Source organism: Sinocyclocheilus anshuiensis, unplaced genomic scaffold, assembly GCF_001515605.1.
Source record: "Sinocyclocheilus anshuiensis isolate Anshui unplaced genomic scaffold, SAMN03320099.WGS_v1.1 scaffold166, whole genome shotgun sequence".
Classification (NCBI taxonomy): domain Eukaryota; kingdom Metazoa; phylum Chordata; class Actinopteri; order Cypriniformes; family Cyprinidae; genus Sinocyclocheilus; species Sinocyclocheilus anshuiensis.
The window spans coordinates 1,252,704-1,264,684 of record NW_015546050.1 but is presented as its reverse complement, the minus strand read 5'-3'; the positions used below and the strand labels follow the sequence as shown (position 1 = coordinate 1,264,684).

General features: G+C 41.3%; 1 protein-coding gene across 1 annotated transcript; it reads left to right on the top strand.

Moving 5' to 3' along the window:
- Positions 1-3,130: 3,130 nt before the first annotated feature.
- LOC107699163 (tumor necrosis factor alpha-induced protein 3-like) lies at positions 3,131-11,726 on the top strand. Its single transcript, XM_016500355.1, has 8 exons — positions 3,131-3,368; positions 7,933-8,123; positions 8,355-8,496; positions 8,645-8,815; positions 8,905-9,085; positions 9,281-10,170; positions 10,358-10,557; positions 10,636-11,726. Exons 1-8 carry the CDS (start codon positions 3,200-3,202, stop codon positions 10,894-10,896), a joined length of 2,205 nt encoding a protein of 734 aa, XP_016355841.1. The 5' UTR covers positions 3,131-3,199; the 3' UTR covers positions 10,897-11,726.
- The last annotated feature ends 255 nt before the right edge of the window (positions 11,727-11,981 follow it).

Genomic DNA, 11,981 nt, shown 5'->3' with positions numbered 1-11,981 from the left:
TTAAATCAAAGGATTATTGTCAATGCAAATTATTGTTCTAATGGAATACCCTTTATTCTTTCGTTTTTTCATATTCACCTCATTTGGAGGGATTTCAGTACTTCAAAACTTTTCTCATTGAGTCACAGCATGTGCAGTTTGCACAGACGTATGTTTAGTTCCCTTTAAAGCAGCACTGTGTAACTTTTGGCGCTCCAGCGGTTAATAAACAGAACTGCACACATCCCGCGGAAGAACATTGCAACCGGAGCTACTTCTCTAAGTGTATGTCTCTGGCGATTCACGCAGGTATGTGTTACTCCGCAGCGGTGACCAGGCCACAATAGTCCGAATATAAGTACTTATTATAAGTGTACCGTAGTGATTCGGAATAAGACAAAAACGCGGTTTGGAAGATGAATTCATGATGTACTCGCTCATTATATACATTTAACACATTTTGCACAGAGAAAAAGTTACATAGTGCTGCTTTAATGTCGGCTTGAACCAGATATTGTGAATGACTTCTCTTCCCTGTTGTAAATGTATGTCTGAGTGAAAAGCTCATCGAATGAAGAAAAAAAGTAGGACGGGACTTGATTTTGTCGGTTGGAGTTTCATGTGAGTGACAGGCTTCTAGAGAAGGGATTGAAACTGTCTTGCCATTGGACAAGCTTATTGTCGATATTGATATATAATAATATTGATGATAATATTTTAGATTTATTTGATATGATTTAAAGGGGTCATATGATGCGATTTCAATCTTTCTTTTCTCTTTGGAGTGTTACAAGCCAGGCCACAATCGTCCGAATATAAGTACTTATTATAAGTGTACCGTAGTGATTCGGAATAAGACAAAAACGCGGTTTGGAAGATGAATTCATGATGTACTCGCTCATTATATACATTTAACACATTTTGCACAGAGAAAAAGTTACATAGTGCTGCTTTAATGTCGGCTTGAACCAGATATTGTGAATGACTTCTCTTCCCTGTTGTAAATGTATGTCTGAGTGAAAAGCTCATCGAATGAAGAAAAAAAGTAGGACGGGACTTGATTTTGTCGGTTGGAGTTTCATGTGAGTGACAGGCTTCTAGAGAAGGGATTGAAACTGTCTTGCCATTGGACAAGCTTATTGTCGATATTGATATATAATAATATTGATGATAATATTTTAGATTTATTTGATATGATTTAAAGGGGTCATATGATGCGATTTCAATCTTTCTTTTCTCTTTGGAGTGTTACAAGCTCTTGGTAGAGGGGAAACTATAATGTACAGTGTGTGGAAAATAATGTTTTTTGAACCTTAAACCGCATAAACACATTTCATTACACCAAATACACAAAATAATGTTCTTTTTGGCAGCATCATATGACCCCTTTAAAAGAAATCGGGTTTGGAGTTTCTGTGGGTGTATGAAGGTTCTGCTTGGTGTCAATGGACAGAAAACACATCAAAAGTTCTTTAAAACTATGTAAAATATATGATTAATTTCAAAATGTGTTTAATATGTTCTAAACCCTTTATGGCTGAAATATAATCTTTTGTCGTCTATAGTTGATATGGACGCTATAGAGTGTAATGTTTTAATTAAACGAATATAAATCTGTCTAACAACACAGTGGCACAATGAATTCAGGGCATGTCAAAAGATGGAAAAGGATCGAGAAAGTAGGTCAGTGCTAGTTTAGCAAAATGTAAAAATGTTTGTTCAGGTTAATAATAAAATATATTTTCCAGCGTTACCTAGAATTTTTGAGTGGAGTGAATGTACAGAATGAACGACCCTCGCAAGAAATGAAATGTTAGTCACTCTTTATTGAACTTTTGCTGATGGGAACTTCTGATCAGCTTCTCTTGAATGCTGAGTTGAATCTTGAGTTGTAAACTTTACTCCCACATCATTATCATCAATCATGTGTTCATGAGTTTCTGCCCAGTACACATATGGGTCATTCTACAAAACGTCTTTCTCATAAAGTGTACATTTGATGCTGATGTTTATTATATGTTAATATGGTAATAAAAAAAAATAAAATCCTGTAACTTGCTTCTCCTTTTCGCCTTGCTGTATTAGCAAATACACACAGTTTGATGAAAACCAAATGTACAGAATAAGCTATAGGCTAGCATTATTTTATTTATTTATTTATTTTTGGTAGGCACCACTATGCCTATATCGGCCCTGTTGCCAAGATTTTGTATAGCAAACTATTGAAAGTGAATATTTGTAGAAATGCAAGCATTAAATTCTATAAGAAGCATTTTAGTTTCACAGTTATTTCAGCACAAAGCTCGAACTGTCAGTTTTGTTACTATATATATTAAAATGCATTCATTTAATCACCTTACATTGAATAAGTCAGGTAGGATGGCCCTTATGTAACCCTGCTAGCCTACTGACTAAGACTATTGCGTTTCTTGTAATGCGCATTCATTCTTTACATCTGTCAAATGGAACTAAACCATACATACATGGGTGTGAATTGCACAGACTGGGACTTCCACTGTTGTGTTTCCATATCTCACCTAACTACCAGTACTATGGGTGTGGCAAAACATGCGTCGAGCTTTACGTCAGCAAACCCAACGTAACGTAAGCGTGCAACGTCAGCGTGCGCCCCCTGGCGGATGAGTCGAGGAGAACGCTTATAATGGGTTGTGAAAGTGGAAAGTACCTCATGGAAATCCCCACTGGCTTTTATGTACTGGTTTTAATCGGGCTGTCTTAACTAGAGTAAAGACTCCGCCGTGTTTTGGACGCGTCTCATACGAGCAGTGAAATCCAGTGGACCTCTAAGAGAGCCATGGACGATTAAAGTGGACTGAGTGAAGTAGCAGTGGAGCCAGAGCATCTTATGGGCTTTGTTGGTGGATACGGACATATTGAACAGGTAAGAGTTGCGCGATTCATCGCCGCCCGTTCTCTCGCCTCTCTAATGTATCCAGACTGTGTCCTAAACCGAGCGAGGCTGATTTCTCCCGTATTGTATCGCGCTTAAACGCAGTCTGCCTCGTACGGACGGATACGGACTTGACAGCCATTGTTTGCGAAGACGCCGCTTATCAGCGATTAGAGACATTAAACGGAGAAGACGTTCTATTGTTGCCATGGGGACACATCGCTTCCTTTCCAAAAAATCAGAGAGCGGGTGCCCAACGATGTGGTCAAGCCCTCGGCCAGCGGCGGCCTGCTCCATCACCTGCGCAGCATGCACCGCTACACGCTGGAGATGATCCGCATGAGCCAGTTCCCGCAGGTCTTCCGCGAGGTCATCCAGGCCGCCATCTTGGACCGGGCCATGCAGAGCTCGCTGGAGCAGGAGAAGAGGTTGAACTGGTGCCGCGAGGTCAAGAAGCTGGTGCCGCTGAGGACCAACGGTAACTATGCCATGATTTTATCAGCTAGAAACGGCGGCTCTCTGTGAGTGCGAGCGCTGTGTGCTTCGTTTTCTTCTCAAACGCTGACATTAGAAACACTTGGATTCTTTCTCCCATGACGATCTTTTAAACCATTTGTATCGATTTATGTTATTGATGCATTATAGGTCTGATACACTATATAAGTGCTCGGTGACTTGAGATAATGACAGGCCGATATATATCAGCCAGGATACCAATTATTTAATCATTTTTTGTGCCGAAGTGATACCTCTCTCATTGTATAAAATAAGTATTCAGTTCATGGCGGCATTATTATGTACATCTTCATTGTACTCCGCTATTAAAAAAGCCATACCGGTTGACCACGTGCTTTTTGAAATGCTTGGCACATGAGGGCTTCACGGCAGACGGGAAAATCCTGCCCTGTCTGTCACACTGATGTTCTTCCCCCTTAATTCTCCAGCACAATTTGATTTAAGGGGCCGTGGCGTGATGCAGGGCTCACAGTGAGCGCTCTATGGCTCTGACGTTTCTCCTGCTCTCTCAGGGTCAGGACGCATTGCTCTTCTCTTATGAGTAATGCTGCGAGGGAAACTTCTCTGTACTTGCCATTGATGCTCCAGTCACTAGTTACTGTAACTGAAATTAGGTAAACGCAGATTACACGTATCTTATTTTTTCATTACATTAGCATTTGTCTGAAATAGTCCACATACAAGCTAGTGCTGTTTGTTTGTAAGTGTCAGTATTTTACACAGTTGTGTTAGTATAATGTGTAGAACAGTACTAGTTCCTGGTAGTGGATAGTGTCTCATTCTTGTATTCTGGTAATTTTTTTTTAGTTTTTCTGGACACCAGAGTGAAACGGGTATTTCCTGTTTTAAATCATATGGGATTATGAAAGCGTCAGACTGGAACATGCTGTTTAAAGCAGATTGCATTGATATGACCCGTAACCGAATACAGAGGGGAACTGGAATAAGTGCACCCCTCAATAAATGTAATATCCGTAATGTAATAATGAATGTAACAACTTCCTAGGACAGAAAACGCATCTTTGCATGAACGGGTGATTTTAGATTGGTGTTGTATTTTACTAATGTTATGCATTTATAAAGTGTCTCTTTAGGATTTTAAGTTTAATCAGCTAGTTCGATCAATAATCTTCCATCACTATTAAAGCTGAGGATTTGTCTAAATATGTGTGTTTTGTACATTTACATTTATGCATTTGACAGACACTTTTATCTAAAGCGACTTCCACTGCATTTAAACTTTACATTTATTTTTTTAGTAGTTCATGCATTCCCTGGAAATCAAACCCATTATCATTGCTTGTGGCACTGGTCTACTGTTTGCTCTACAGAATACATTGTTCTGATTACTATTAGTGTGTATTTAGCAAATATTTATTCACTTTACTATTACAGTTATACTCTATTACAGTTTCACAACATATGAGTTGTAGGGATGTAACGATTCACTCAACTCACGATTCAATTCGATTCACGATTTTGTTTTTTTTTTTGTTTTTTTACAAAATGAGATTTAAGACAAATTATAAATTAAATGTGTCTTTTGCTTGGACATTGGACAAAATACTGTACGTTTCTTTGTGAAATTGAAATATAACACTATAATAATATACTAATATAGCACTTGTAAATTATTGCTCTTTTGTTGGTTTTGATTGCTTCTATTGTCCTCATTTATTAGTCGCTTTGAATAAAAGTGTTTGCTAAATGACAAAATTTAAATATAATGTAAATGTAAATAACAAAACTAAATTGAAATTGTAAAACAAGCCCCAAATCAAATAAATAAGTAACACAAATAAAAGAAATCTCTTCATATTAACAAACTAAGGCTCTTTCCATTTAAAATTAGAGGCAACCACTGCGTTTTATTCATGATCCAGATGCTGCATACATGCAACATGAGCAGTTTTTAATCTAAATTACATTGTATAGTTTCGAAATTTGAAGCAAAAACAGAATGGTTTGACTTCAGTTTTCTGAACTATGCATAAAAAATATCTGCATGAAACAGAAACAGCAGACGAGCTGAATGAGATGCAGATTCACTCTCTGCCAGCAGGTGGCGCTTAAAGCGTTTCCTTGGTTTCCGCTGTAAACAAAGCAGTGCTGCACTTATGAACTTTAATATGCATTATACAGAGGCAAGAGGAAAATAAAAAATACCATAGAAAGACAGTAAGTTCCCCTCAGACATACATTCATATAAACTCCTACACCTAAATGAATCGTGATTTGAATCGTCACATATTTTAATCGATTTTCAACCGGCTCGCGGTTAATCGTTACATCCCTAATGAGTTGTGATTGTTCTAATTGACATTGATAATGACTGCTGACAAGAGCTTTGAGCTTGAATAGTTTCTGTGTAAATTAATTTGAAAAGTGTTAAAATTGTCCATGCTCTGCTCTGTTTCAGCTTGAGCCTCTATAGTGTATTTGAAAATGTAACAGTAAAGTGGACAATATTACCATATCTGCACAATGCTTAATCATTTCCTGTGACCAGTGTTGCTGAATGTGGTTGTAAAGCAGATGTATGTTGTGTCCATGGTTTGTGTGTTCATTTTCTGTTCTTCTATTGTGTTGGGGAAGCTACTTTGAAACCGTAACTTTCCAAATGACAAGTTTTCTCATAATTTATGGTAAAGTATTTAAATACAGTCAAGGTACCCACATGAAAAAGATTATACACTGCTAACTATTTACAAAAAGTATCTTTAAAAATATGTAACTCAAAAGAATCAAGCTTAAATTTGAGCTACAAATGCAGTGTTTCAATGCAGAAACATTGAATCAAATAAAGCAGAGTTAAATGGTGTGTAGAGACCTAATGTGCAAGGACTTAACAAACTGGTGAAACTTAAAAGACCAAATGAATTTTCACTTAAATGAATCTGACTTGTCAGTGCTACACATGAAAGCTCAGTCTGCTGTAAATCTGCATTCTCAAGCAATGCAACCTAAAACCGCAACTTGTTGGAAATTTGTTACTGGAAAAACTACTTTGCTTCTGAAAAATGAGGTTAAGTTAGATATTAAGTTAGCATCACTACTTTAAAAGTGTTTGGCCCTGTAATGCTATACAGATTCAGATCTCTTCATTTATGTCAAGGAGAGTTTGATTTAGAGGTGTTGTAGAATTATAATTTTTTTTTGTTCATCTACGCTTTAAGGGTCATATGGAAACGTTCTCTTGTGTAACAAGAAACAAAACAACGCACTGTACAAATAGTTTCCATAAACTATAGACCAGTTAAACATTCTTCTAATTGGGAATGTTTGGCCTTTGTGTTGGTAGCAGGTGCAGGCACAGCCCATGGTTTTAGACAATTACGCAGGTTTAAAGAACAGGAACTAGATCATATGTTCAGACTTCCCTTATCGACTCTAGAAATGGCACGGGCGCAAGCATTCCTGTAGAGCGTCGCCCCTCCTCTCTGGAAAGTCCAGACGCTTTATATCATGGCTCTGGTGTCAAGAGGAGACAAGAGAAAGAAAAAGTTGAAGTGAAGCCCTTACGGCGCTTAATCAGAGAATCACATTCTAGGGAAATTCCTCACAGTTGTGCGCAGGCTGTTTCACACAAGTGCACACACATGCAAATGCATTTGCGCACACATGTTGCTCAACATCAGAAGGAACGCAGAATCTAGGCCATGAACACAGCTCTGCAGCGCATGCTCTTTGAGTGTTCGAGTTCTCTTTACTTTGATCTACAGTTACAGGTTACAGTGAAGTTATTGATTTACAGTATATAGACTAGAGAGTGAGTTTTTAAAAAATTTTTGCTAGGTAGCCTGACGTGTCCAAATTTCTTTTTGTGTAATTGAGGAGTTGATTTCATTGCTTTTGCAGAGATATGGTTACATGTCCTGTTTTAATATGCACGCAGTCGGATGAAATGGGTATCTTTAATCTGTTTTAATACCTCTGTGGAAATCCCCTGTATTGCTTCTATCTCCTCCTTAATCTTGTACTTGAAAAATAGGGCTGAACTAACCTTTAGGTGTAAAAGATATTGCTGTCTAGGTACGCAACAACAAAGCAAAAATTTAATATGTAGTTTTTCATTTTCTTAGTATAATTTTTTTGTTGTTGTAATGCACGTCAACCGGTTACTAAGGCTCTCTCTGTTAAGACAATTTAGATGATGTTTAAACAGGAACTGCAAGTTTCTTAGCCTTTTTCTGAATGCCGTGAATGTCTCCTTCATGAACTTCAATGACCTTGAAAATTAGTTTTTTTCAAAGTCAGATTCCCAGGGAAATTTGTTGCAGCCTATCTGCCAGCATTATAATACATATACTGTATATGTAAGGAGATGGTATCCTTCGGGGCGACTAATGTATAATGGCATATCTGCATGCTGCCATGTTTGCTCATGTTCCAAAAACTAAGTGATCCCATTTGTGTTTAATTACTCTGGGGCCTGAGGAAAATAACGTCCTGATGGCACCACAAGAACAAGCTCTTCACTAGCAACTCTCCTGAGCTGTAATTTGTGTTTGTGTGCTTTCATTTAGGTGATGGGAACTGCCTGCTCCATGCAACTTCTCAATACCTGCTGGGGGTTCAGGACACGGACCTGGTGCTGCGAAAGGCTCTTTATGCAGTGCTGAAGGAAACAGACACTAGTAACTTTAGAATGCGCTTTCAAACAGAGCTGCTGCACTCTCAGGAGTTCACTCAGACTGGCCTGCGATACAGCACTTTGGTAAGCACTTCCACCTTCACAGGGTACATGTAAAATGGTCATTTCTGTGGCGGAAACTAGCCAGCTAAAAAAGTAAGAGCTATAAAAAGTCGACGACCTCAAATGTGACACATTCAGCTTTCAATGTACTACCATTAGAGATTTCAGAACCTCTTTAACTCCTTATTAAACTTTTTTTCAATATGACAAGGGTAAAACTCATGAATATTTGCAATGTTTCTTGTTTCTCAGAACTGGGAGGAGGAATGGGTGAAGATTGTAGAAATGGCTTCTCCAGTGTCCAGCAGTAATGGCCTACAGTTTGACTCATTAGAGGATATTCACATCTTTGTGCTTTCAAATATTCTCCGGAGACCAATTATTGTTATTGCAGGTAAGTAACCGATACAGTGATGTTTCTATAAGGAGCATTTCAATAGAATTACACAAACAATTATTCATTGGAGCACTGACTGATTTGGACACAAGTAAAGTGCATCAACATGATCATAATATATGACCAATTTTTTATTTCTCAACAGACCAAGTACTTAGAAGTATGAAGTCTGGTTCCTCCTTTTCACCCCTCAATGTCGGGGGCATATACCTGCCGTTGCATTGGCCTCCAGGAGAATGCTACAAATATCCCATAGTGCTTGGCTACGACTCCCAGCACTTTGCACCTCTGATCACAATCAAAGACAGCGGCCCAGGTATGCCGCCGGACACTGTGCTACTCCTTAATGTGTTCTTACTACTTGGCCCAGTGTATTTTAATACTTGATGTTTGTGACCCATTCAGAGATCCGTGCTGTGCCGTTGATAAACCCTGGACGGGGTGGGTTTGAAGATCTTCGAGTGCACTTTCTGACAGAAAAGGAGCAGCAACAGAAGGAGAAGTTGCTAAAAGACTACCTAATGCTTATAGAAATCCCTGTCATTGGCCTGGGCTACGATCCCACACAGATTATCACTGCAGCCAGGTATGAGCTAGCTCTTGCTTACGTGGCCTGGTCCAAGCAACCCAGGTTGTTTCAGTGCAGTTGTACTAATTGGTGTACCATGTACTTTTGATAAAAACATCTTTTCCAGCATTTCCTAAATGTAACCACAAGTGCCTAAAAGGTTGTGGGACATTACTGTGTTCCTTTTTAAATCTTGAACCCTTCCTCCAACAGACTGGATGAAGGCAACCTACCTGAAGACATGAACCTGATGGAGGACTACCTACAATTGGTCAACCATGAATATAAGCGCTGGCAGGAGGATAAGGATTCTTTATGGGCCCCCCAATCCCAGCGTCCCCCTCCCTTCTCAGTCTCCCAACTCTCTCTCATTGAGATCCGTTGTGCCACACCCCGCTGTACTTTCTACGTCTCGGTGGACACTCAACCCCACTGTCACGAGTGCTTCGAAAAGCGACAGGCGGGTCGTAAGCCGGAGGCCATTTCCGCCACAAATCAAACCTCGTCCTCGGACCCCGAGAGCCGAGGGAGGCTGGAGCGCTCCGTCCTGCCCAGCCCACGTTCCGCGCCCCCTACGGCCCCCAGTCTAAGCCTTTACAGTGAGACTCATGCCATGAAGTGCAAGACGCCCGGATGCTTGTTCACTCTCAGTGTGGAGCATGACGGGCTGTGTGAACGCTGCTTTACGGCGAGGCAAAACCGATCGGCTGCTAATGGGCCGCCGCAAGGCCCTTCTCACGGCTGGTGGGCGTCAGGCAGCCGGGAGCGAGAGAAGGAAAGGGAGGGGGAGACAGAACGAGAAAGGGACACCGAGAGATGTGTTATGTGCCGGCAGGAGGTCTTTAGGATATTTAATGGTCTTTGCCCACCCTGCATGCAGAGGACTGCCGTTTCCGAGAGGGGGGACACCCAGCAGCAGGAGCCTAGAACCGAGGCCTCAGTATGGGCACTGCATCGGGAGACGGAGCGCACTGGCAACACCGGCCACACCTGGCAGACGCCCGCTGCACGGCAGTGTAAACGCTCCGGCTGCCAATTCTTTGGGACGCCAGAGAAGCTGGGGTTCTGCACTATATGCTATCTAGACTACCAGACCAATCACCGTAAGTGCAGCTGTTCAGCATTCACTCAATTCTTCTTGTAACTCTCTCATGAACAAGAAATATCACTTCAGATGCAATCAGTTGTAATGTCTCCACGTCCTGTTGGGTACAGGAATGAAGTCATAGACAAGTCAACCAGAAGAGCAAATGTGTGATTTATTATTTTTGGCTGTTTTTGTTTGTGCAGTGGCCACCCCTGCTATTGTCCAGCCCAGACACACATCCGAGGCGGGCTTTCAGAACTGTCCGCGGTGCCGGGGTCAGGGCTGTGGCGCCGAGGGAAAGGCCATGCTCGAGGGTTACTGCAACAAGTGCTTTGTGAAGGAACAGAGTGCTAGGCTCAACCAAGCTGCTAGCAGGGGCTCTCACTCCCCACCTCTCGTCACAGTAAGTGTCCTTGTTTTGTTGCTGTGGGGTTAGTTTGGCTCTTCTGAAGCACTGACAAACTCTGTTGTTTCTGTCCAGCGGGCCTTGAAAGCATGTCCACCTCCGATGCTCACCCAAGCACAGTGTCGGCGCGGCGGCTGTAAGAACCTGTCCCCTGGCTGCACGGACCTCTGCCCGGACTGCCTCAGCCGCGGCCAGCGAGAGGGTCGGCGTGCCCAGGCACCCAAAGAGAAAAGCAAACAGCGCTGCAAGACGCAGGGCTGCGACCACTACGCCAACCAAGACAAACAAGGCTACTGTAACGAATGTGACCACTTCAAGCAGATTTACCGAGGCTAACAGAACGGTTCGATGTTAAAAAGGGCCCAGTTCATCGCACGTTCGCGTGCATGCTGGTAAACGCTCTTACACGAGGAACTTTTTGCCCAAAATCCCCCACCTATATTGGGCAGGGCCTAAAGAAGCCCGGTGGTGCTGTAGAATTGGGGATTACCTCTCGAATGAAGTTTTGCTCATTTGTATCATGTGTATAGGACCGTCGTGAGATGTTAGCATACAGAAACTAATGATACACAATGACGTTTAGTCACACAGGTGTGGCGTCTGAACAGGGTAATTAATTGCAGACGTTTATTGAGGAGTGTACCAATTAACGATTTCAGATTAGCAACAAATTTGACCAAAGTTTAATAAACTGAAAGATATGTCTAAGCCAATGTACTTCGCCACTGTGGCCTGCAGAAAGCCAACAGGCCTTTTGGAAGTACAGGGTATGCAGAAACCACCGGAGGACAGCATTTGATAGTTTATTCATAAAATGTAGGTTAAGTGCCAATGAGAGCTTGCTAAGCAGAGCTCGAATTTCATTTCCTGCTGCACCATTTGATGTCTGCAAGCAGTACGGATCTGTTGCCTTTGAGAATGTTTTGTTTACCATTTTCAAAAGTCCTTCTTGCTCTTGAAACTATTTTTCACTTTTGCTTGCCTTGCTAAACTTCATATGACTTGGTCTGTTGTATTGAATGGATGTGTTCATTTTTCTGTGGCTGAAAAACTCCTTAAGTGCAATGAAAACCAGATACTTGACACCTCCCCGATGTCTAGAGCAGATGAAAATTAATTAAGCTGAAGGGAATGGCCATGCCAAAAAAAAAAGCGTCAACATTTTTGACAAGAACAAACTATGAGATGGCTGAAATCCCCGCCTGGATAAACAGCCAAGCGAAAACAAATCAGTCCAAATGTAAACACACCCAGGTAAGACGTGTCCGCTCCTAGATCTGTGAACTCCCCGTTCGCCGTTCTCGCCCAGCCACATTCTTTAGGTTGCACTACTCTCCTTTAAACACACAATGCCTCAGTCCATTTAGTATGCACAAACTGACATTATCTATTTGAATATTTCTGCAATATCTGCACAGACG

What these genes read in the sequence shown, in the direction of transcription:
- LOC107699163 (XM_016500355.1), top strand. Translation starts at nt 3,200, where the DNA reads ATGCACCGCTACACGCTGGAGATGATCCGCATGAGCCAGTTCCCGCAG. An exon ending in CAGATTATCACTGCAGCCAG is followed by an intron (nt 9,086 to 9,280) that starts GTATGAGCTAGC and finishes TTCCTCCAACAG; the next exon opens with ACTGGATGAAGGCAACCTAC. An exon ending in AGACTACCAGACCAATCACC is followed by an intron (nt 10,171 to 10,357) that starts GTAAGTGCAGCT and finishes TTGTTTGTGCAG; the next exon opens with TGGCCACCCCTGCTATTGTC.